Source organism: Pongo pygmaeus, chromosome 8 (assembly GCF_028885625.2).
Source record: "Pongo pygmaeus isolate AG05252 chromosome 8, NHGRI_mPonPyg2-v2.0_pri, whole genome shotgun sequence".
Lineage (NCBI taxonomy): Eukaryota > Metazoa > Chordata > Mammalia > Primates > Hominidae > Pongo > Pongo pygmaeus.
In genome coordinates, this window is record NC_072381.2 from 121,205,588 (window position 1) to 121,233,230 (window position 27,643).

Consider the following 27,643-nt stretch of genomic DNA (forward strand, 5'->3'; position numbering starts at 1 on the left):
GATAATCCTTTATCTCTACAGATTATTTCTACTTTAGGAAAAGAAAAGGGAAATTTATGGCAGATAGGAGTTGAGAGCATCAGAGGTGTCAGGAGGAAGACCAGTAGAGCAGACCAGCCATGACTGGGTTGGAGTTTATATAGGGAAGAGAGTAAAGAGATTTTAAGCAGGTAAGACACATAGGTAGATAAAAACAACTTTTTAGGAAGGTTAATTCTGTATTACATGATCAAGCTTATGTCGATTTCCACTTTGCAGTCTCTTCAGGAGATTTCAGTAGGCTTTCTTTTTAAATTTTCTTTTTCAAAAAAAAAAAAAAAAGAAAGAAAGTAAAATATTCCTTATCTGCAATGCGAGCTGAGCAGCACAGTGCTCCTTGATATTTATAACTCATTTCCCTTCCTGAGCTAGCATATACTTTTAAGCCAAAAAAAGATATACCCTTTTCCAAGACCTTCTCTGTCTTATGCCACCAAGGAATTCCACTTCAGTAGTTGCAGGATCAAGGGATTTTCTTTTCCTTTATGGTTTTGGAGACTCCCCAAGAGCTAAAGCAGAAAAAAATCAACACTAGATGGCCCTAGAAGATGTACTCTTAATGGTTTTGTCTCTTGTCTGACTGCCTGGAGAAGAGTTCCTTAGGCATTTACAAACACAGCAATGCCACCTTTTAGCCCCACTTTTTAGGGATTTTACATGACTAATTTTAATTGCATAATAGGAACTCATCTTTATCTTGGTCTGTGCAGTGCAAAGCACTTAATGTAGGGGCTGACTCTATTCTACATTAAGTGCAGTAAGTGTTAGCTACTATTACTTAATCAGCAAACCTGCAACAAGAGAGTCCTTTGTTACTACAAAATTCTCCTGCCCTAATACTGCCTAAAGTCTGCAGTTCTAGCTGCATATATGCAGTTCCTGGTGCATTGGCGGATCTCAATAATATTTGGTTTGTGGATATACAAATGAACAAAGGGCTTTGGTTTGGGTTTTTTTTTGTTTTTTTTTTTTTTTTTTAGCAGAAACTAATTCATCTGGCTAAATAACCTGAGAATATGTAGGAAAAAAATTACAACCAGAATAAATTCTTGTTTGCTCTTTATAAATGGATCATTGGCAACCTTTGAGGTAAGATTTGATGCAATTCTTCATTAGAAATTCAGCAAGATCAACCTTCTCATTATATGGAGCAGCACACTGAGTAATAAGAAATCTGGCATGGCTACAGTATCTTGCACATAGGCCATGCTCAATAAACATTTATTGAATGACTGTCTTGTTACCAAGACTTTGTAGCCATAAGCTTTAGGGGTTTTAGCCTGACCATCTGCTTGGCTGGGATGAGTCGTGATGATAGTTCACATTGGGTTTGTGTTTACCAGTTCCTAAAATTCAAGCGTGTTCAGATGTAGACCCTCTGTTAGAAAATATAGCAGTATCTGAAAATGTCTTGCTTTTCAAATAAAAGGTGCAGAGGTGTGAGTGTTTTTGCACTGTTGGTTTCAGATGGAACCACAAGCACTTGGCGGCATATTGAAGAAGCTGTCACAATCGAGCTTTTCCTCTTGGGGAACCTCAACCAAAGCTCAGTGGTCATTTCCCATGGAAAACTATGTGCCTTTGGCCAGTTGTGCTAAGATAACTTATTGGCCTCTCTGATATCAGCTAATTTCTGACCATCAGTCCTCAGTGCCTGAATGACTTTTCTCCAGTTCATATGAAAGTATGCAGAAGGAAAGTTTTACAGCTTTACAACACAGAGCAGGCCTTGCCTTTTTATCCCTTGGCTGTGAGCACCAGTCCTTAGCCACATACATTCTCTTGTATTCTGCTCCCTTCCCTGTCCCACATTCTTCATAGATTTTTCCACGTTTTCTGGAAAAAAAAAAAAATCAAGAAAAGCAGTTTCCTAAGATAAATACTCCCACCTGCCCTTGTTCTTCCAGAAACACAGATGGGCTGGTTGGTTCGTTGGTATTTCCCGGTTTGCTTCCCTTTTCCCTAAGTGCATCACTGACTCTTTACTCCCGGGAGAGAATGAGCATGTGAAAGCCAGAGGAGGCCTGTTCACGCCCCTCTCCCCTCTTAGCACCTCTCAGCCTCCTTCTTTGTATGTGTTTCCCTTTAATCTCTCAATCTTACATCTTTCATATTTGCAAGAGTGTACAGAATTATTTGAGGAGAGAGAACTGGAGATCTAGAACTTTTTTTTAAACAGATTTTATTTGTCATAGTTCCTTAATAAAGAGGAATGAGCATCTCATAGATGAGTGCATATGGATGAGCATGATACAGCCCAGAGCCCAACTGAGCTCATGAGAAAATCCCCCCAGTGACGAGCACGCCGGGGTGAGGGTGGGGCGGAGCGTGGAAAGCAAACCAATTGGAAAGGTGTTTCCTGTATTACCAAGAGCCCAGGAGTCAGTGTTTAGATGTTCACTTCATGCACCGGCTAACATGACATAGCTACTTGGTGTCCTCAAGCGAGTCTCTTAACTCTCAGAACCTTAGTTTTGTCATTTGTAAAGTTTGGGTAGTAAAGGCTGCTCTCACCACCTCATATAGTAGCTGGAAGAGTCAAGTGAGTCTTTTTTTTTTTTCAAGTGAGATTTTTAAAAAGCTTTGTCAATTGTTAGGTGCTTTAAAAAAGTCAACAGAGAGTGTTATAACTGAAAGAGATACTTTAAAATTGCTATAGCTACCTGCTATTAACTAAAGGCATTAAGAAACTTGAAAACCAACACCAAGAAAAAGAGTATGATTAAATTCCCCGACAAATAGTAATTTCATCTTATTCAAATAGTCTTCTTCTGAAGTGATCTCAGAAAATATGGAGCTATTTACAGAGATTAATATGTCCTAACTTCCCTTTTATGAGGTAAATAAAGGGGGAAAAAGCTAAGGTCATAGAAAATTTATGGGTTAGTGGTTGCCAGAATTGGCAAAATTAATTTATATTTCTGCTTTGAAACCTGTTTAGTTTCTGTAGAAAGGGGAACTTTTCAAATTAAAACTGTAGTCTGGGTCAGAAAGCTATCAAATAGCCAAGGTAAAATAGGGAGGAATCCAGGATTTTCCCACCATTCACTCGTGCTGTTGACTCCTGCCTTGTGGGCCTCATCTTGGTCAGGAGCTACCACTCACCTTTTCTCACCTGCAAAGCCTCCACCAACCTAAGTGGGAAGATTGGCTTCTGTTACCAAGAAGCAGAGCATAATGCTAAGGGAAAGATAGAAAACCCTTTCTGTTGTGTTTCTTCTATACTTGCTCATCATTTGACATTGTTTTTGCTCTCACTTCATTCCTTCAAATCTCATAGACTTTCTGGATTCTGAGTCTCAGATCTTGAACTACAACGTATGAGTCTGTCTGTCTCCTGTGGTATCTCATTACTTCTAGATGCTAGTATGGAAAGTGAGGAAGAATTAGGCATTGGAACGATGATAAGTCTGAGTCCAAGTCTCGACTCTTCCACTTTCCTTGCACAGGCAAAGGAAACATTAGGTATTCAAAAATGGCCATTATTATTATGTATGTCACTTCTAAACCCACAACTGATTTATCCATTCTCTAACCCTTTACTTTTGCTGTCCTTGCTTGCTTGCTTCAAAGCCACCCCTTCTTGATCCTGCATCTCTGTCTCAACCTTTTATCTGATACTCACACCTGAATCCCCTGCTCCAGCTCTGACAAGATCATGAATTAGAGTTTCATTGTAGAAAGATCTATGGTGAAGAGATGCAATGAAGTATCAAGATAATTCCCTTCTAAATGGAAAATGACCATCACAAGTATTTTTATGTCCCAGTATTTCTTTTTAGTGAGATTTTTAAAAATTCCTTCAGGACATGTAAGAGGAGAAAAAAAAGAAATTCAAATAGCAAACTAAGAATGTATGGTGTTCATTTGTAATAAGCAGGAAAGTTAGATATATTTTTAAGGAGATAAACAAGCTAAATCATAACATAGCTGCCGTTCATTGAATGCCTACTGTATGCAATACAATATACCAGGTGCTTTAAATACGTTATTGAGTTTACTCGTTGCAAAAACCCTATGAGTAATTAGCACTATTATCATTCTCTTTTATAGGTGAAGAAATTTGGGCCTAGAAAGAGTAGTCTAGTTACCTAAAGTCACGTGATCTGTATGTGGTAGAGCCAAGATTCAAACTTGATTTTACTTTTCATGGCATAGTGTGCTGAATGTAGAACCTGCCTGCAAGAGTTTTCTCAAAGTCTGTGTCACACCAGGGCCACATATAAGCTCCTGGGCTATTCTATCATAAATCAGAAGATATAGACTAAGTTATAAGAATAAGTTGTTATTATAGTAAAAGTGTATGCTATGTTAAACAGACCATTAAAATGATAAAATTAAATAATAATCGCTGACATTTATTGAACACTTGCCCTATGCCAGGCAGTACTCTAAATGCTTTGTAAGTATCAATTTAGTTTATCCTTACAACAATCCAGTGAAGTACATATTAGAATTATTGCCATTTTACAGATGAGGAGATTGATCACAGAGTTAAGAAACATGCCCAAGTAAGTGGCAGTTAAGAATTAATTCTAGGTGATAATGTACCAGAGCCCACATGTTTACCCTCTATCCAATACAAACTGCCTAGTTAATTTAATCCTGTGTTCTAATTCTTTTGAATTCTAATATAAAGCACATTAACTTGTAAAGCTTTAGTTTAAAGGTCTGCCACATAAGCAACAGGGCCTGCTCTTCACCATATGTGTTCATAATCTGGATGATTCCCTGATGGAGATCCTTTGGAGCAAACATTTCTTATGGAATGATTTTCCATGACTGTGCTATGCTCAGCTGCCAGAGCACTTCACTGCTATACCTCAATGGAATGCCAGCGACTGACTGTCTTTCTTTCTACAGTTAATTTGGTGGCAACTGCTATGATCTCAGGGGCCAGTTGTCTATCATATCCCTGCATTCCCCACACCTTTAGTCCACTCCAAGAACTTGCTCCCCACAGTAGGCCTGTGAGTCTGAGGTCGTATACTCTTATTCTACTGGCATCCCATTAGAAACTACTTTCTGCAGATCCAGTATTCCTTCTTTATTTTCTCACTTGCGATTTCAATACAATATTTTAAAGCTTCCTGTCCTTTGAGCCATATTATTTTAGATTCTCTAGTGGTGGGATTATAGCTGTAATTTTTTCTGAACTTTTTGAAACCCACTTTCCTAAGTTTAGTATATATGTCTGAGTCCATAAGGCTCAACAACTCTTCTTTTCTGACCCAATCGCCTACTTCTCCCTTGCCTCTCAGACTCTTCCACTTTGTTTTCAAAGTTTGCCTGTCACTAGGCAAACCCCTATATTTTATTGGAATGTTCCCTTTACCATTTTGCTCTGGTTAGGTAATATGATCAGTTTCTACTTGTTTTGAATAGAATCAGATTGCCAACAGACAGGCAGCTGTTGTCAAATTTGGAATCTGTATTAGCAAAGCATCTTCCTTGTTTGTTCTCCAATGGGATGTCTACATGTAGAACCACAGTGTTGTCACCTCACACCTTCCCCTAGTACCTTCCACCATGTGTTAATCTTCAAGATAATGAATTCTCCTCTGCTGTGTATTTTCTTGCCTTAGTGTGATAGGGACCAATATTTATCTTAAAAGTATTGATGTAAATGTTCCACCTAAAGGGTTTAGTTTGCTTTGTTGCAGTAGTTTTTACAACTAATGTGACTTATTCAAGTTCTAGATTCAAAAACCTTTTAATCTTGCTAATACTTGGAACATGTATTAGTACTTAGCACAGTGTCCATCAACTGCTTTTTAGTTCACTCTCTACTTCTCAAGGGAGTGCTCAGTAAATAGTACATGCTCAATTAATAATAGTTGACATTATTATTATTGTTATTATTATTAGAGAAAAGACATATAAAGTTGCAGTTTTCCAAGAGAGAATATGACTTAGCAGGCAAACAGAGGCTATTGGCATCTTCTCTGCCATCCCTTTTGACACCTTACAGAACCTTGGTGAGATTCATTAATTACTCATCTTCCACTGTCCCTGAATGCAAAATAAGAGTGACCTTATTTCAGAGGAAAGGTGACCTCTTCCTCTGAAAGCTTCATGACTTAACAAAAAGTAAGATACATTGAATCATTTGAATGCCAACTGTGAAGAATAAAATATTGAGTAATGCTTACTCAGTTCTTTAGACTATTGACCTAGCCATGGAGTTAGCACCAAGATCATAATTTCTGCCCTTTTTTGAAGATAAAAATCACCATCAGAATTGTCAGCCAAGGTAGGAAAATTGAAGAGGAAGCTTTCAGTCCTGAAGAGCAAGCACTAATGTGGGAGAATTAGGAAGGGCAATAATATAGCGGCCTCAGAAGCCTGGTGAGGAACAAAAGTATAAATGCCCAATAACCTTATCTATACCATAACATATAAAATTGGGCCTTGGCCCAGTCACTCTTAGCTAATAAAGAAATTTCTCTTTAGAACTGTGAATATTATAGTAGGACTGGGATGTGCTGCCTGCCTTCCCACTTCGAGACTGAGCCTCTCATTTTCACAGCTCTGAGCCGAGTCATTCTCCATAAATCACCCTCTGCTGACAGAAGCTGCCTCTCACAATGGTCATGCCCCCTCCCTGAGGACAGCCTCCATCCATGGATAGGTTCAAAGGCTTAGCCTCTTGTCTCAATGTGATACAACTCTAAAGGACCACCCACTCAGGCAGAGGCTGCCACACCACAGGTGAACTTCTCCCTCTGCCACGCTCTGCTCTGTCACCCCACACCGATGTTGTTCCTGTGGCTACTTCCCAATGAACCTCCTGCACACATGTCTCAGAATCTCAGAATCTATTTCCTGGGGAATCCAACGTATAACGTATACTACATTTGCATTCTAAGGAGCAATTACAACTATTTTCAATTTTAAGAACATCATCAATCATACAATGAACAAAATTCCCATAACTAAGTGAATCTCCCCATTGACCTTTGTGTGGGCTGCATTTGCCATGCTATGTGATATGTAGCTAATTTCTCAAGTGAAAGTGACTTGAATGGCCCCCAAATAGGGGAAATATTCTGAGGTATTGAGACTGGCCAGTTACCGTATTATACTTATGATCGTTTCCAAAACAAAAGCAAAAGATGGCAAGCAATCAATACTCCTTGGCCATTCTGTTGAAGGTTGGTTTGTGGCTAGAGAGACTGTATTAGCTCCTGAGGGCTAAATTACAACAAACTTGGTGGCTTAAAAAAACAGTCTGGGGGCCAGAAGTCTGGAATGAAGGTGTTGGCAGAGTTGATTCCTCTGAGACCCTGAGGGAGAGTGTTTTTCTATGCCCCTCCCCTCGCTTCTGGCGTTGCCTGCAAACCTTGGTGCTCCTTGGCTTGTAGATGCATCACGGCAGTCTCTGCCTCTGTCTTCACGTGGTGAACTCTTTGGTGACTCTCCCATGTGGCATCTCCTTGTATCAAAAGTAGGCCAGGCCTACCCTAATGGAGTATGACCTCTCACCTAATCTTAACTAATTACATTGGCAAAGGCCCTATTTCCAAAAGAGGTCACATTCTGAGGTTCTGGATGAACATGAACTTTTAGGAGATGTTATTCAACCCTCTGCAGAGAACAACTGAGGAAACAACCAAGATCTGCTTCCCAGTTGATACCTGTATTTGTGCTGTGGATCTTTTAATTAACTGCTTTAAAAGAAAACACAGTGAGCCAGATGTGTGCAGTGGGCGCCACCCAATGACAGAAGGCTCCTTGAAGGCTTAATCAATTAGATAATTAGTAGGACCAACAGGGAGTTGGTAAACCAGCATAAGTAAAACCAGGGAAAGGATCATTACCCAGACTCTGACCATTAATTTTTAGTCATACTGAAAAAAGGAGCTTTGGGGAAAAGACAGATTTGAAGAGATATTTTATTCACTCTCATATACTTCATTATCTAAAGCAACATGATGTGGTAGTTGAGTTCACACAATCAAATATTAGATAATTTGAGGAAAAGACCTAAAGGAATGCTACACAAATATATTCAGTTTGGCCACACAAGGACTCCACATATCTCAGGTCATGCGCAGGGGTAGCAAGCCCTGTCTTGTGAGTTCCATAAATTTGATTCCTGCAGGAAGACCCCAGAGACCTGCAAAAAGCATCCTCTGTCTACTACCAGCCTTTCTCTCATTTTTCCCTCTTACCCGACTTGATTATAAAATTAGGAAATTTAAATTTAGGAAATAATGAGGAGACAGCTAGTGAGCAAAGAGGCTTCCCAAGCCACACACACACACACACACACCAGAACACCCTTAGGAGGCATTTCTAAGCATATCCATCCATAAAATATTTTTCTATTTGCTGTATAAGCAGAAAGGTTTGCGTAGAATATATCGTTTGTAATGGCTTTTGCCTCTGAGCTTTCTAACACTAGCATTGATCAATTATCATCTTCTCCAAAATAGACTAATGTTTGAACTTGGAACTCAGTTCTAGACCAGACACTAGACTACTGGTGCCATACTTTCGGACCACGCCAGAGAGAATGACTTCACCCAGGAGAGAAAGATAAGAAAAGATCTTGATGTGTAAGCCCCTTTATTTACCTGCCATCAATCACCAAAACAAAGTGGAAGGAAGGGAAAAGGAACTATTAACATTGACCCATATAAAATTGCTGATATTCAATTGGTTTTGACTTTTAAAAATTGCATTTGCAAGTGATTTTACCTAATATAAAATTGTATTTAAACAACTACTTTTTGCCAGTCACTATGCTAAGTGCCTTATTCTTATATTATTCTTTATAATCCTCAATGTAGACTTGGAAGAATGGCATTATAATCTCTATTTTCTGTATGGAAAAGCTGTGGCACACAAAAGTTCAATAATTTATTTAAAATCCCATATTTGAACCCACACCCACTTCATGTCCAGTAAAGTCATTTGGGGTCTGCTGAAGTATTTCTAGACTTTATAATAAGATTATTTCCAAGCTCTATTGTGAAAATTCTTGAAATTGCAAAGGCTACTCCATCTACAAACTTCAAGGGACATAGGAGGATGGTTACAGACTGTCAAGAGGATGTCTGTGGTACATGGGATTGGTAATGTAGAAATTAGGCAGTGCTTTGAATGTTACTGACAGGTCACAGCACACTGACAGCAACAGGGAAGAAGATGTTGTGGAAAATAAGACAACCTCTTGAGAAGGTCATTTCAGTATTTCTTTCACTGATGGGGTTTACAGAAAAGCAGTCACTTTATCCACTGGCAGCTGCATAAGTTTTAGGTTGTATTTATGTAAAGAAACAAGTAACAAGCAAGCTGGCATTGGTGGTTTCTGGGACTGGGGAAGAGGAGAGAAAAGAAACCCCTAGGGCTATAGCTGTAACATACTTATTCATTCACACATTTGCAACTCTATATGTCTTTAGCATTCTGTGAAAGCTGATGTTCATAATGTTGATCATGGAACATCAAGATAATATTAAATTATGTTTAATATAGACTTGTTGAGAAGCAGAGAAAAGGATATTTGTTTTAAGCAATTTCGCAGTATTTTTTTTAATACCCTAAAACGGCAAAGTTTAAGCTCTTGTAGAGTTAATGTTCAGCTTTCTGGGAAAATTCTGTAATCCAGAATGACTTATTCTCTAAGAAATCCAGGTAGTTTCATACATGCTTTTGTACCAAGTCATATTGAACTCTTTCATTCATAATTATGTCCATGCTTTTGTACTTATAACAGGTTGCAACTGGTATAATAATTACAGAAGAAAGTCATTTATTATGTGGATCTATTAACATCTGATTCCTCATTAAGAATATTGCCAAATCTGCACTTTTATTCTTTCTGCTGACAGTTAGTTTTCACAGTGCTTCTTGATTTACTTTTATGATTGAAGTTTCAGGAATAAATGTTTTAATTTAATGTTCCCTCAGTATAACAGATTTGACTAATAGTTTAATAAAGGGACACCGCAAGTTTCTAATAGGGAGAGGTTTGCTCGTGTTCGCGAGGAATGATGCGCACCACATCTTGGTGAAGGCTGCCCATGACCCACTGTGTGCTGCACGTGTCCAGTTCCATCTGAGCATCTCAGCACAGCATTTTAAGCAGGTAGTGAGAATCCCAGTCATGGCCAGGAAGGATGGGGAAGGGCTAACGGGGGATCTGGATATTTTGGAGGACCTCAGTCTTCCTCTCTTGCCTCTTCTCATCCCTCTTTACAGAATATTTCCTAGGCTGTATCCCCAATGAACTTCTATCAATTTCCAGTACAACCCATATATCTTTGCACCTCTGTGTGCATGCCCTTACTTCTGCCAGAAATCCTCCTTACTTCTGCCAGAAATTCATCATTCTCTTGGTGAACTCCTAGTCATCTTCTGCAAGGTAAAGTCCTTCTCCAGAACTTCACATACCCTCTCCTGCCTGCCTCTCTCCGTTGCTACCCTCAGGACTCTGTGCATAACTCTTCCAGTGCATTCAGCTCTAAATTAGTCAGAGTTGCATTTAGCTTAAAAGGATGCTTCACCAGAGTGGGTACTGTGCCTATGTAGCACTCTACCACCAATAATTAGCACATTTACCTTTTAAAAAGAATTGATCTATCAGCTATATTCTTATGGTGGCCTTCTACATTAATGAATAACATAATGTGTTTTAGAATGGACTAGCCTGGGAAGTAATACCAAGATCTTGATTTTCCTAACTTTCCAGCTGGTTTACATCTATCTATTCTAGACTGAGATTTTGTTTATAACTTTGAGATTTACCTTGTGTACAATTTGGAAAAGGGAAAACAAATATCCATTTATTCATAAAATATTTCCTAAACGCCTCAGTCTTAGGTGCCAGGGAAAGTCTATTCTCTGCAGCATATAATGCTTACAGTCAGGTCAGATTCCTTGATAAAAGCAGGGAACAAAAATGGGAAGAACAGGCAGGCTTTCAGGGGCAGTGTTGATGTGGTAAGTGTGGGAAGTTTGGCATTGGGATTAGATTTTTCCTACCCTGAAAACCATCAATAAAAATCTCTCCTCAAGGCTGAATTTCTTAATAAATTCATTTCAAGCCATTAACAGAGATTTTTAAAATATGGTCTGTGTTCTCAGATATCTTTCTTTTGAGTTGAGCATATTCTTCATACGGAACAAAGAGCAATTCCAAAGCAAAGTGAAAACTGGACAGAATGGTGTAATAATAATCACTGACTTACTGAGTACTTACTGTGTGCTATACTTCATGTATGTATATTACTCCTTTAATCATTATAATAACAGTGTGAGTAAGGTATTTTTAGCTCTATTTTACAGATGAAGAACTTGAGGCACAGGGAGGTTAAGTGCTTTAACCAAACTCATGCTTGGATGAGAGCATGGCCTTGAACCCAGGTAGTTGGGTGCTAAAAGTTGTTCTCATAACCACCACGTTACACTTCCTTTCAATGGTTAAAAAGGAAAAATTATTTACTCAGAAGTGTTGAAAGAGAGTAGAGCAAAGAGGTCCTGGAGTGGCCTAGCATGACCTGGCATGGCTTCTTGCAGGTAGAGAGATTTAAGCCAATATGGCAGGAATGGTAGATGTTGGCAAGAAGTCTACGTGAATGGAGGGGCCTGAAAAAAAGCCTAAGTCTGGGCATGAGCAAGATGGGAAGTGACTGATTTGGCAGGCACAGTTGTCTCTCACACTTAACAGTACCTTTCAAGGCCAGAAAGGATGTTCTTAATTTTGAAACTCATACATCAAGTATAGTGGTTAGGTTGCTTTTTGCACTGAGCTGTGGAGAAAAGTACAGGTTGTTACAAACCTAATTAAGATAATTATTTAATAGAAATCTATTTTAAAGTTTTGAAAAATGCTAACAAGAATCAACTTTTAAGGATAATCTATTCAGAGTCACCTCCTATTAACATTCATGTTATTAACCAACTCAGGGCAAAGCATGATTATATAATAGCTCAAGAAGAGGTAGTGTTGTCTCATTTTACTTTCTGGGACCTAAACACCTAGGGAAAAGTAGGTGATAAAACTAAAGCTGTCACAATCCAGCCTCTTTACTCCCAAAGTCAGTGCCACACAATTAAAATAACTAAAAAACTCAGTTAATCTAGATAGTATACTATAAAGATAATCCTTAAATATGGGTATGTATGAATGTGTGTGTTTGTGTACATGTGTGTGTTTAGTTAGAAATTTTGAACACAGATTGAACATGGAGGCATTTCAGCAAGGAGAGATATTTGGTAGGATATGAAAATGAAGTTTACGGTTGGAATACCTTCAGAACCTCAAGTGCAGCATCCTGATTCCGTGAAGATTGTGTTTTATTCCTTTACCTGTTCCCACATGTAATACTTTATTCTCTTTGAATTGGCTTCTAATGCAATTTAACCCTGTTTTTGAGTGTCCACTAGCTTAATTTCTTTTATTAATATGAATTCTTCTCCTTTCTACTGAGTAAACCCAGCTAATGTGTTTTTTTCTTCTTTATCATTTCATGCAAACAAAAAGTAAATAAGGAAAGAATATGATTTTTGCTTTCATTTTTTTCCCCAAGCCTAAACAATGGAATCAGAGAATCTGTTTTTGAAATATGGAATCTTAGTATTTGCTGATCCTATGGAATCAGCACACTTGATTATCTGCGAGCCAAGTCATCAGGCTCACTTAATACAATACTCAGTAAATTAATTCAATTTTACTAATGTGACTAAAAACTAAATTTCATATCAATATAAACACTTATTAAGCTGCAAATACCAAGTCATGCAAGCTGTTGAAAAAGACTGATTTTTATTTATAGATGAATTCTGATAAGAATAGCATTAAAAGTATTTTAGTAGGGAAATGTTAGAATGATTAATGTGTAGTTGTTTGAATTTTTAATATTTCACTCATATATCAGATTAGTATTTGTGCATACTGTCAGAATTTATTCTGTTCTTGTCAAAATACTTATTACTGCTGACAGGTATAACATATCCACATTAATCCTTAATTCCTTGATTCAATTTTCTAATTGCTTTTTTGGCATGCGATGGTGGCCATTTAGTCTTATGTGATGTATTCATCATATGGTATAAAAATGTTCTTTAAAAATTAGATGTGCCATTTAAAGTAACTGAGCAGGAAGAAAAAAATACTAAGGATTGGAAATTTTAAATTTCACCATACTTAGACAAACTATTAGATATTGGTATGTCACAGATTCTGGAGGTTGTCCATAAATCGTAGTCACAGAATGTTAAAGAGGAAAGGGACCTTAAAAATCATCCAACCTGCCTGTTCATTTTCCAGTTGGGGAAACTGACTTAGTAACAAGCCCAGGATCACACAGCTAGATAGTGGGAGAGCTGGTCTGAGGACTCATATGTTCTGATCACTAGTCAGAAATGGGGTAGGTATTTGCATATAATTGTTACAACTGGTATTCTAAATTGATTTTTACTATTAATAGTCAGGCTGAGAGAATGAGATTCTCCTTAGCTTCTTAAGCTATATGTTTTAGTAATATTGTATAGTGGCCGAAAACCTAGATTCTAGAATCAGAGTTCCAATCCTGGATCTGCCCCTCACTAGCTGTCTTACCCTGAGAATACCGTCTGACCTCTCTGAATTTCAATTACTTCATCTGTAGGAAATGGAAAATAACAGTATCCTGCTAATAGAATTGCTGTTTAGATTACATACAATAATGCATGTAAAAAGCTTAGCATGGCACTTGGCATCTAGTAAGTACTCAGTAAATGTTACATATTATTATTATTATTAGTGTTTTATTATCCCTTTAATATCCACAATTTGGAGAGAAACTTGGTCATGCCTTATCACTTATTTCACCATGTGACCTCTGTGACAACTTCATTTATTCATTCATTAACTCTTTCACTTACCATGTGCAATGCACTCTAGTAGTTGCTATAGGTAAGACAAGAATCTAACATAATATCTGCCTTGCAGAAGCAGGGCTATACAACATGGACATCAATAAGTATAATAAAACATTGGGAGACATAGGTCCCAAAAAGGCGGCACAAGCACCATGCTTGGACATTTCAAAGAGAGGAAGTGAGCATAGGGGATACAGGGATGAATAAGAAACCGGACCTGTTCTCAAGGAGTTTGATCCAATGGGAAATAGACATTTACCCAGCTGTTATTCAAAGTAGAAAATAAAGAGGGTCACAAAAGGTAAAGTTAAAGAACTAAAGAGGGAGAAACTAAATATCTCAGATCAGAGAAGGCTTTATAGATGAGGTGACATTTGAGTTGGCTTTGAGGGACGCATAAGATCAGGAACGTTGGAGACCTGTGGGAAGGATGCCTTAGACAGTAGGAAGATTAAGAGTGAAGAAGGCACAGATGATTCTGAAAACTCTGGGAACAGTTGTTGAACAGTTATTAATAGCACTTAATTTGACTAAAAAATAGAGCTTGTGCAGAATAAAGGATGTGATTAGATGAGTACGTAGGGAATGTCATTTTGGACTCAAGCCTCTTTTGACCCAAGACATATTCTGTTGGTCAGCACACGTTTTAAGAGTTAATGTCTTTAAAGAACTTTCTAGTTAGTACCCACTAGTTTTTATTGTCTTACTCTAGAGGATAAGTCAGTCTTCCTACCTATTACAGGCAATATAGCATAAAGTTAAGCATACGAGCTCAGAAAATAGACTGCTTTGGTCCAAATTCCTGGTTGTGCTACTTATTAGGTCTACAACTTTATTTATGTCACTTGAACTCTTAGACCTTCAGTTTCATCATCTGTAAAATGGAAACAGTCAATGTCTCATCGAGTAGGTATTGACATCAGGCATATAGTAAGTGCTTAATAAATGTTAGCTATTATTACTATGTTACCCACCTGTGCCTTGAAGCGATTTAGTTTACAAGTTCTACTTTGGAACTACTGAAAAAGTTTTTGAGAAAGGATGTAACATCTTTTAATCTTGAGTCCTTGAATGTTCTGCTAAACCCCACTTAAATTGTAATGACTAGTCCAAGGACATCAGATAATTCTGTTAAGCCCTCAGCTGCTGGAATATGGTTTCTAGTGATGGGTCTCAGTGTGATTTACAGAAGTGAATCCCTCACTTGCCATTGGAGAGGGCCAGTGGAAGAAGAAACAAGTAGCCAGCTTTACTCATTGATGTTTTCCAAACGTGCAGTGATTCATGTAGCAGCAGTTTCCCAGGATTGATCCGGAGCTCAAATGAACGCCTCATTTTCAGAACAAATTATTAGGAGTTTTAAGAACTATAATCTTGAAAATCTTCATGATTCTAGAAGCTTCTCTGGTAACATTTTTTTCTGTTTGTAATAGCTGAAAAATGGAAAGTATTTAATATAGAATTTTTGCCCCTAAAACAGCAACTTGAAAATAAGAGTACAACAGTTTTACAAACACTAGAGTGAACAAAAGCAGTCTTTTTAAAAGTGCTGTGGGCTTAATACACAAGGACTGCTAATTACATAATGGTCAGTGATGTTTTCTGGCAGAGCCTAACACCAGCTTCTTGCAGTACAACGAATATGAAAATGCCTAGAAGTAAATCACAGTTGCTGAGTGCTGTGGGCAAACAAACCCAGGCCTTATCTCTTTGAAAGGCAGCAATGGAAAATACATGATAAATTGCACAGCTCAGTGAACATGTTATGTCATTGTGAAATAATTTTGATTCATGGTTATGTAGTTATCACGAAACAACTGACAAACCTCAGGGTATCAAAAACATTATCATTTGTGGGGTTTTGCTATTTTCTGTTGTAAAATTCAAGTGCTATAAAGTGATTTGTTTGGTATTTTTGTATATAAAATTCTGTATTGGAAGTTATATTTGCCACATACTCTTTGGAAATAATATTTTAAATTATGTGAATTTCTTCCAGAAGTATCAAAGAGCTGTGCTAGTAACTAATATTTTAAACAGAATGAATAATTCATATTTTTGCTAATATCCTTTTATGAAAATTATTTTACCTAAAATAGACTAAGTTGTAAGTCAATTTGATTTTTTTAAATAGAATTATAATCTTCTTTTATATAGCTTATCAATATACAGAAATTTCTGAATGTTTTCTATACAATAGCAGTAGAACTAAGAATGAGAGAGTAACTTTTTAAAGGAAGATTTTATAGAAGTAGCTTTTATGCAGGCATAATTTCCTTTCCACGTTTGAGATATTCTACTCCACTGTCCTTATTTGTTGCTAAGTCTCTGAAGTTTAAAGTGTTAATTAGGCCATATTCCACCTGAAGGTTAGTTAGTTTTTATTAATTTTTTTCTCTGTTGATGCTGTTGATTTTTAAACACCAGTATTTGATGTTTTAAAATATTTTCTGCTTGTGTTAAAAGCAGCAGAAAGATAGCCTGGCAAAAAGATCAAATTGATGTACTACTGAATCATTTGTTGTTTTTCTCAGTCTCCTAAACCAAGGCCTATTGTTTCTCAACTTTTTTATATAAACATATAATTCTACTGTTCTAATTTTTGCAGTCGAGTTGTTTTTTTTTTTTAACATGCCTCTGGATATGCTGAATAGTATCAGTTAATACATTGAGAGTTTAAAAAGAAAAAAACAAAAAAAGCTTGCCTGTTGGTAGAAATGATTGATTGTTTCTTAGGTATGGTTTTTCCAATATATCACTATCATTTAAACTTTGAGTTTATTTTATGTTCTGTTAGTATATTTTAATCAATTGACCTTTACATATTGTTTGCATTTATTAAATTAAAATAACTTTTAGTAGCCTGTAAATATGATTTGAAACATTTCATAGTATTTTTCTTTTAGCTTTGGAATAAGACAAACCTATTCTCTAAATATTTACATCATTGGAGAGTATCTATGTACTTATGCTGATTTTAACTTAACATTTTCAAAAATAAGTCTGTTAAATTAAATGTAAGCTTTAAAGTGTAAAACCATAGATCATGTAACTTGATACAAGTATTGCAACGTGGCTTACAGCATTTTCCTGGAACGTTTTTATGCCCTTTGCTTCCGCCACCATGGCCACTTTCACCTTTATATTGAATACTCCCAAAATGTAGCTATATGAGGATAATTTTAAAACATGAGATTTATGTTGCTATAAAGGAGAAATCCTTTTGTAACCACATAAAACCATTGTCACCAGAAATTTCAGTCTAAGTTTTACATGAAAGCAGACATATTTCATCTTTAATGCCTCATTAAACTTTCTAGAAACGGCAGTATTCTAGAATATTCTAGGTGAATGACTGCATATGTCTGTATTTCTTCTGAAAAGTTTAAATATCATCAGTGAAAAAAACCTGAACAAATCATTTGTTCTAATAATTAAAGCCGTGGTACTTATTCTTCTATTTAATTTTGCCTTTCCTCAGAAATGTTGCTTTGACATATCAACCATGTCTCTTCTATAGCTCTTTAAATGATGGCCAAAACCAGCATTCCTAGGCTAAACTGATAGCCTTACTATTCCAAAGATCACACTGTGTTTAATTCCAAATTTCATATGTGGATTTGTGTGCACATGTGTGTACTTGTGCATATGTTTATTTGTACATGTGTGGTGCTGCATGTTTGCATATGCACACATGTCATAAGCCTGCATTGTGTGATTAAGAATGTGAAGTCAGGAGGCAGCCTGCCTGAGCTTAAATGCTAGCCCAACTACTGCTAACTAGCTATATGAATCCGAGCAAGCTTTTTTAACCTCTTGCTTCAGTGTTCTCATGTTACAGAGTTGTTGTGGGTTTAAATAAGTCAATATATGTAATGCACTTTGAACACCTAACCCATAGTAACAACTTAATAAAATACTAGCTATTACTATTATTATTATCATATATTTATTTACTCTATGTTATTTCTAAAGTTATTTATACAAGTGCATTGGTGGGTGATTAGTAAATAGGTATTTCACTAAAATAATATTAAAGATATGCCAACCTGATCTCACTTTTACATGTGGATTCTTAAAAAAAGTCAAAGACATAGAAACAGAGAATAGAACAATATTCACCAGGGACAAGGAGGGGGAGGATATGAGAAGATGTGGGTCAAAGGGTACAAACTTGCACTTATGTAGGATGAATAAGTCTATAGATCTAATGTAAGCAGGAGGACTGTAGTTAATACTGTTGTATTGTATACTGAAAATTTGCTAAGAGAGTGTATTTTAGGTGCTCTTTCCACGAAAAAATAGGTAACTATCAGGTGATGAATATGTTACTTCAGTTGACTGTAGTAATTATTTCACCATGTGTATGTATATGTGTATGTATATGTATATGTATATCAAAACATCATGTTGTACACTCTATAGACAGTAAAAATAAGAAAATTAAGATATGCCAGCAGAATATTTTGAATTGTGATCACTTAATTAGATAAACTACGCTATGTTGTACATCATTGGTGAGAGGAAACAATTGGGAAAAAGGAACAAAAGTTGCATAGCTTTGTGGCTCACAAGTTGCTCATCAAATATAGTGAAATTTGTTGATTTATTCAAGTGTAGGCCAAGTGCACATCTATAGTGTGCAAGGAGCTAGTGTTAAAATAACACATGGTGTGTCCTGAACAACTAGGAATGTACACCACAGATACCTAAAGGATAGATAAGGTGAAAATTAAAATAGCAATGCTATGTCAATTATGCAAACTCAAAGTGGGTTTTCTTTTTCAGGGGGCACCCAAGCCAATCGCCATTGAACCATGTGCTGGGAACAGAGCTGCTGTTCTGACTGTGTTTCTTTGTCTACCACGAGGATCATCAGGTGCCCCTCCCCCTGGGCAGTCAGGTATGATAAATGAGGAGCCTTCAGCAGTTAAGCAAAACTTGTAGACTGAACAGAAGAAATAAACAATACCACTAAATAGCACAGTAAGGACCTTTGCAAGGTTCTAATTTAGAGCATGGTAAAATTTTATGAGAATACAAACTTTTACCCAACTATCTAGATATCTGCATTGTTATAAAGGTAGATTTCCCGGTGTTTCTCCGAAAAACACATGTTAAATATGTGTTTATTGGCGTATTATATACACATGTATGTATGTTCACACATACACCCCCATTAATTGCTGGAATTACAATGAGAAATCTCATTAGCAGGGCCACCATGTTCTAGACCCTTCCAGCCAGCTTCCTTTCTTCCAGTATGTGTGGCATGTTGGAAACCAAATTATAAATATGATTAGAAATTTGCTTTGTGAACGTGGAACCAAACTAGGGAACATGTATGTTTGGAACGTTGAGTGGCATCAGAGGATGATAGCTCATGCAACCATCTCAGTAGGTTTAAGATATGCCCTTGCTTTCAGCACCAGCTGGAGTTCATGGACCAGGGAAACCTTCTGTCTTAGGTGGGCACAGCCAACCTTTGTTCTGATTCTCCTTTTCCTGTAGGAAAAGCATGTTTTTGATTTGAGGATAATTATACCTGTCCTCTTAGAGTCTGCTCATTGCAGTGGTGGTGTCCACATTCTAAGCATGCTCAATGTTGAATATAAATCATACTTAAATTACAGACCACACTTTTTTCTCTCTTTTTGCATATACTATTCCATCTTTATAATTTTGAATTTTTCTGTCTCCTGATTATTTTATCTGTCCAATCACTACTGGAATGAGTGCTTTTTGAGGGCAAGGGTGATTTCAAATCTGTTTTTCTATTCAATTCCCCTTAAGCATAAAATAAAATGCCAGCAATCTGGCAAGTTCTCAATAACAGTAATTGATGATGAACTGGCCTCCTTGCTTATTTTATCTTTTCTTACTTCCCTACTTGGCTTTGAATTTGCTCCTCACTTTCTTGACTTGTGTCCAACCAGACACAAAAAATGGAAAACATACTACTTTATGCCATGTAAACGTTAGGTATTCATGTAACAGAATTTTTCCCATATATGGGAGCAGAGAGTTTCCATCACCTTCAGATTCATCATTCATGGTACCTGATGATATCTTATTGCAGGAATTTCTATCCAAAGTTCATTTATGGATGTTTATTCAAAGAAATAAACATTTTCTGCACCTTTTCATACATTGAGTGAATGTCTTGTTCTTTTCCTTTCAGCACCTCGAAGGTAAATGGGATGCAATAAGTAAAATAGTTTGGCACTGGTCAGATAAGATGGATAATTATAGGTACTTGCACAGCTAATGGAAGTATTGTTTTAAAACTGGGATGATTTCCAAAACAAACACTTCACTAATGAAAACAAGTCTGTGTGATATACACCAAGGTTTTTCTCGATCCTTCACGAGATGGGCAGACTGAAGGCAACTGCCAATTCTCTGTCCCTTTAACCTTTGAAGTCCTTTTTGACTGATATGAAAGAGACAAGTAGTGGTGTGAACCATTACCTCAGCTGTGTTTTCTAACAACTGCATTATGATTACTAATGGTAATGTTATCTTAGATATGCATAGTACTTTTTCTAAAATGTTCTTCTGTTTTTCACATGTGATCCTCATGACAGGGTTGTGAGATAGGTATTATAAAACTAACATTATAAATGAGGGGAGTGAGACGTAGAAAGCACTGTATATCTACACTCAAGGAATAATTGGGGAGAGGGGATACTAGAGTATAGAGCAAAAGAATAAAAAATACTTACTGCTAGCATTCCAGGTAATTGTTCCTGATGATTTGTAGCAGAGAGTCTCTCTAAAATCAACAGCCCATGTCTTTACAAAAGCAAGCATTTGGATGAATACTGAAAATGTCTACAGGGTTGATAGAGCTAGACAAAAGATTGAAATAGCTTACCATACTTTTTACAGTGCCTGAGGATTAAACTGTGATGAGCATCGGTGTACATAATTCAGAATGAGCTTGTTCTTTGTTTTCTAAAAACAATCTAGTAGATTTTTCAAGCTCTTAGAGGAGTGAGACAGTGGTTCTACTCTTTAAATTGCAGCATTATCTGTTATCTACATCAGTTCGGAAGATGGGTAAGATGGGTAGATGGACTGATATGTCATAAAGCAAGTAAAGTAAAATGTTAATGGTAGGATCTAGGTGATAAGAATACTGGTATTCATTATAAAATTCTTTTAACTCTGATATATGTTTAAATATTTAATAATGAAATGTTGGGAAACAATAAAACAAAATGTCTTGATTTCACTGCAAGAAAAAAGGCAGTATCTGTAGAGAAAAATTTTTCCAATATCATCATCTAGGTTTTCCCTGAACAAGGCAAATACTGACACCAATATATGAACTAAATGACTATTTTTTTCAGTGCTCGTCCAAATATTTAGTGTATGCACAGCCAATTAAAACTTCACATATTTGAGAGGAAATATATTCCAATGATTATTTGGGAACCATATTGGTTCTTGGGAACCAAATGCTGACACTGGTTATCTCATTGCTGAAGTTTGGTTTATTCTGTGTCTTCACAGAGAGTCCTTATATATGCCTGTGCTTATCCCAGTGCCCTACACATAGAAATCAGTTAATAAATTATTTTGATAATAATGATTGATGATTATTTTGATAATATCATTGATGACAATGATAGGAGACTTGGGAAATGTGACCTTTAGCAACCACTTGAATCTGTTAGCTTCAGTTAATTTCAGTAAAATGAGCAACAGAGTTCAAATTCATTTACCCTTTCCCAGATTCCTCTCCTAGAAGCCCTATGTTCTCTTGAGCCTCCTCCACTATTTGTGCAGGGTGACAGGTTGGGGGAGTTGAGGAGGAGGTAGAGGTGGAGCTTCGTTGGCAGACTCCTGACCCCACCCCCACTGCGTGAAGGACAGGGTGCCAGGGGTCTTCTCTTGGCTATTGGGTTATTTATTTCTCCAAATGTTAGTGTATCTGTTCAGTTATTAAATTAGCATTCATTATTAAGAGTCTTCTTATAGATTAAAAGTCTTATAGTACTTCGCATAATCTCAATTTTTTTTGTCAGGCTCCTTGTTTGAAGTGTAGCTTACTAAATTTTTTTTTTGTCAGGCTCCTTGTTTAAAACGTAGCTTACTAAATGTCAGTGTCATGTGTACTCTCCGTTGGCATGAATAGGAGCATTTAAGAAGGATGAGCTTGAGGATCTGCAAAGGCAGAAGCATCCTATGAGCATGGTGGATTTCTCTCACACAGTGAATTTCAACCCTGAAAATGAGTGACAGAAATGCACACGAGCTAGTTTGGCCATCTCTTTTCAGGAACAGCTAGTGATTTTTTTTTAATTTAAAAAATAGCATTATCTTTGGACTTGATTTTCTTTCCACCGGCAACTGCTTCAGCAATATGTGGCAAGTAATGCTTAGACATGGCCATTTGAGTTTCTTTCTGAAATGTGTGAACTCCCTTCCTTATGGATCTTGTCTTAACCAGAGGTCAAAAGAAAAACTGTGCCGACTCATCCCTTAGATTACCCATGCACTAATCTCTTTTTAATATAAATTTAGGTGCTTGGGAGAAATTTTCCCTTTAGGGGGCTTAGAATAGTAAGGCAAAAGATATTAAGTAGGCTTTTTGGCATTCCTAGAGCTGGGCTAATTAGGTTTCCTGCTCCCCCGCCCAGTAAACCTGCTGCTTCATTTCTGTATTTTCTGTGAGCAGACACTGCCATCCATACCAGACTCTTCGGTTAAGGTGGGATTTATGCTGTTGTTTATGCATATGTTCACTGTGCAGCCACTTTGTCTTCTGACCTCAAAGTGGTTGAAAGATTGACATCTCCATGAAAACAGGACACATTAAGTAACTCTCCTGCATGACACTAAACAACCAAGCTTGTCTCCAGTCACCCCGGACAGCATGGTCCCCAAGCGTTTTAGAGGCACATTAAGATGAAATGTGGACAGAGTAAATAGAGCTCTTCAGATGCATAAATTGAAAATGATAATGATTGCTGTCACTTTGTGATGGAAGATTATGGATTTCATAGTTTATGGATTCTTCCTAATGAGAAGCAGATTAACTTTTCTCACTGGATCAAAAATCCCAATGGCCCAAATATCCACTGCTGAAAAGAAGCTTTGTGCTACAACTGGAAGCAGAATTTTGTCATGATCCTGCCTCATATATGATTGACTATACCATTACCGAAAGAATACTACTAGAAAGTCTAAGGTTTTGAAATTTTGAAGTTTTCTGCGTTAGCCTTAGAAGTTTGGGCAGAATGATTACATTATTTTGAATAATCTAGAAATATTACATAATGTTTAAAATGATACTTCACCCACAGTGTCATGGATGTCTTTCTTATTTATAATGATAACAAGAAGAGAACTTTGCTTTAATTTAATGAAAAGAGGAAAGGGAAAGAGGACCAGGCATTATATTAAGCGCTTTATGTATTCATTGGTGTAACCCTCTTAATGATTCTGTGGAGATGATTATCCCACTTTTACTGTTCAGAAAACCAAAACTCCAGAGAGATTAAATGACTTTCCCAGGGTAAATACAGCTAGCGAGTGAGTGATCCAGAATTCAAATCCAGGGCCACTGGCTCCTCAGCCTGCGTGACTCTCCCTCATCACTGTGCTCCTGTGGATAAAGATACTGGGGCATAGCCCTTATTCCTGAAAATGCTTTAAATCCAGAGTCAAGGAGGAAGGACCTAGAGGGTCTCTGCTAAGCAGTGGGCTTATGGTAGTAAGAACAATTTTATCTTTGCCGGTGACCTCAGAAATTTGGTAAAATGCAAATCTGTGCATGCCATGGCGCATCTGCTCATGAAACTATGAGTCGGTGTAATAGGAAGAAGCCCGGGAACTCATAGGAAAAGAAATTAAACTTGTATGTCTGCGTTCTGGACTTGGAATCACAAGCCCTAAGATCTAGACCTAGCTCTGCCACTAACTAGCAATGCGACCATGGGCAAGTCTTTTAGTCTCTGGGTCTTCCATTTTCCCATGTAAAAAATGATGGGCTCGGGTTAGATTCCTAGGATGCGTTTCACTCTAACCCCATCGCACAGTTTAATACTACAAATTATGCTAAGTCATGCCAGTTTGGGGTGGGGAGAGCAAATAACTTGCTTCTGAGTGGTACCTTGATTTATCTTTTCAGCTGCTCAGAGCCATTGGGAAACTTTATTTTCATATGTATTGATTATTAGTGACTAAAAATAATTAGCATTGCTCCTTACATTTAAAAAACATCTTAAAATTGTGTTAATGAAATCTTCCTAGCATGTTTGAAAGATGTAGATGGTTTATAGTGCCCTTATTTTAGAAGTGAGTAAAAGGAATCTAATACTACCAGTGAGAGGTACATTTCCCATAATCTCAGAGATGGATTGGAAATGGACTCCGGGTCTGCTGGCTCACAGTGTAGTACTTTCTCCTCTGAAGACAGTTTTTTAAAGCAAATTTCCAGTTTCTAGCAGCCTCTGAAATTTCTATTCCTTCACACTTTGATTTTCTTTTATAATTCTGCCACCATATCTTCACACTTGTAGAAACACATCTGTTGATATAGTCTTAGCACTTTCTTTGTTAGAGGTGGCTAGAATAAGAAATAGAACTACTGAATTATATCAAAACTTCACTATAAAAATCTGGCATGTTAGTTACCCTTTAACCTCAAATACAAATATTGTTTATAGCCAACGTATGTGTCTTCACAAAGAAGAAAGGAAAAGTGGCATTCATGGTAAAATAAACTAGAAAATTAGGCAGAGAGCCCAGGAAACAACAGAGATAAGAACAAATATCTGAGATTCTTGTTAATAAATATGACTCCATGTCAAAAAATATCTGATATTAAAAGACTTTAACATCAACAGAAGGAAATATTTTACCTTGTATCCAAAATACAGTTATTGTGAATCCCCACTTGTTACCCTTACTCATTCAAGAAATGTGTAAAAGTATCTATTATATGACAGCACTGGATATACTATAGTGAACCAAACAGAGTTCCTGCCCTCATAGAGGTTACAGCCTATGCAGAGATAAACATTCAACAAATAATCATGCAAATAAACTCATACTTACAAGTTGTGTTAAAGTGCTATGAACAAAGAATAGAGAGATGAAATAAAACAGATATACAATTACTAAGTTTAATATTTGTCTACAGCAGTAATCGAGTGATAAACATAGTCATTAAAATGCCCTTTCCTCAATTCTCGCATCTCTGTAGTGTTTGACTGTCGATTATTCCCCACTTCACCTCCCCACCTTCTAGAAACTTTCCCCTCCTCTGTTGTTTTGTGTCTTGAGTCATCACAGGTACCTACTTAGAATTCACTTAGTGGCAGTGGCTGTAGAGCACCTCCTTTCTGTGCATCTTCAGCTTCGTCTGCCCCTTGCATACAGGCATTCCCCCAGGTCTGATCCTTAGCCAGCTTCTTTTACCTCTCCACTCACTTAAGGAAAACTTCTCTGCAGCTAACTGCCAGTCCTGTGGTGTTCAGCCAACACCTCTCACCTGCTGAGCAGCAGCATCTCAACCTGGATTTCCCCCCGTTCAGATGTAAAGTGAGCCTTCCTTCCCCCTTTCCTCTGTCACTTCCCACCATTCCCCAGACCAGCTCTTCTCCCCTGACTTGTCTGTTTTTGTAAGGTCTGTTTCGGAATGGCTCAAGTTTGAAACCTTCAAATTAGCCTGTCTTCTCTGTCTTTCTGCCCTTTTACATCTCAGTAATCGTGAAGCTCTATAGATTTTATCCCTGGAGCGGACAGAGAAGACATCTTATTTTTTCCATTCTCATTCCCTCCATGCTTTGTTCTGGGAGTGGTTGCTTCTCACCTGGGTTTCTCCCAAAGGAAGGCACAGCTCTAATCATATCACTTCCTCATACCTTTGCAGACTTTTCATTGCCTGTTGAAATAGGTCCAGACGTTTACTCTGGAATGAAAGGTCCTCTCTGACTTCTCCTCAACTTCTCTTCCAGGTTTAGCACCCTCAGAGTCCTAAGCCTACCTGCACAGCACCACTGGCTACATGGGGGTCCTTGGACAATTATTTTAAACTCTCAGACCTTTAGTTTCTTCATGTATAACATGAGAAAAATGACTAGATAAAATATCTTTGTGATTGCTGCTAGGCCTATCATTCCATATGTATTTTTCTTATGATTCTCTGAGTGTAGGTGTGGTCTGTCATATTGCTGTTTCTTGTACCTGAAATCCCCTCTGTTAGGCTGCTTATTTTCAAAGCCTGGTTCAAATGCTATTTCCTCTTCCTTGAGACCTTTTCAGTCCCCTCCATACAAATGTGACCTCACTGTCTTGAAATCCCACGCCTTCTAACATATATCCATGCCTTCTAACATGTATCAGAGTTGCTATGTTCTTTTCTTTTTTCCCCAGTAGTAAGCTCTCTGAAGGCAGTGGCTATATCTTATTTTATCTTTGAATCCCTAGCTGCTAACAAGTTTCTGGTACTTAATAGTTGCTTGATAAATATTTAATTGATGAATAAAATTATCTTTAAATTTTGGAGACTCTTCACCAAAAAAGATATACAAAAGATGTATACTCCACAAATGTATACTTTACGATGTAAAATTTCACTTCAAGCCCATAACCTCGATAGACTGGATTTTGTGTTTTTATAATTCATGTAGGATGGATCAAGCTACATATTTCAGGGACTGAAATCAAGCCCAAAACTGTACTTTCAATGGAATACATCTATGAGAACTAACTTGTTTAGCTTTAAGGTTCAATGAACATGAGAATATTAGTGAAAGATGACACAAAACAGTAAAGCAATTTATATTTCCAATATGGCATGTCTGAAACCTATCATAGAGATCTTCTGTTTTCATTATTTGAACACTGATTTATTCCTTGGATAGTAATTTTTTTTTAACTATTTTAAGTTTGAAAGAGCCCAACTGAATTCTACCCTTTATGACCAGAAAAGTAAATGACTTCGAATCTTATGGAAATGTCCACATATTAGTTATACTCGGGACAGATAACCTCACAAAAGATGACTGGCAAATAAAAATCAGCAATTATTGGTGTAGTCATTAAAACATACTGTTTGGAAGACCGGGCACGGTAGCTCACGCCTGTAATCCCAGCACTTTGGGAGGCCGAGGCAGGTGGATCACTTGAGGTCAGAATTCAGGACTAGCCTGGCCAACATAGTGAAATCCCGTCTCTACTGAAAATACAAAAATTAGCAAGGCGTGGTGGCAGATGCCCGTAATCCCAGCTACTGGGGAGGCTGAGGCAGGAGAAACGCTTGAACCCAGGAGGCAGAGGTTGCAGTGAGCTGAGATCATGCCATTGCACTCCAGCCTGGGCAACAAGAGCAAAACTCCGTCTCGAAAAAAAAAAGCCATACATACTATTTGTTGTGAATCTATTCTTTGCACCATGCCGTTCTTTGAGTTACTGTAACCCTATAGGGCAGCAGTCCCCAACCTTTTGGCACCAGGGACGGGTTTTATGGAAGACAATTTTCCCACAGACCTAGGGGTCAGTGGCAGGGGTGATGGTTTTGGGATTAAACTGTTCCACTTCAGGTCATCAGGCATTAGTTACATTCTCATGAGGAGTTTGCAACCTAGATCCCTCGCATGTGCAGTTCACAGTAGGGTTTGTGCTCCTATGAGAATGTAATGCCTCCGCTAATCCGACAGAAGGTGGAGCTCAGGCTGTGATGCTCACTCACGCCCACCCATTGCTCACCTCCTGC

At 37.4% G+C, this 27,643-nt stretch overlaps 1 protein-coding gene across 3 annotated transcripts in view; it reads left to right on the forward strand.

Annotated features, from left to right (window-relative positions):
- Window positions 1-27,643, forward strand: part of ATRNL1 (attractin like 1) — an 839,395-nt gene that overhangs the window by 719,580 nt on the left and 92,172 nt on the right. For all 3 annotated transcript variants that reach the window (XM_054503866.2, XM_063670302.1, XM_063670303.1), the window contains one exon: window positions 18,700-18,814. In XM_054503866.2, coding sequence (XP_054359841.1) covers window positions 18,700-18,814 — 115 coding nt within the window. The remainder of the gene's footprint in view (window positions 1-18,699; window positions 18,815-27,643) is intronic.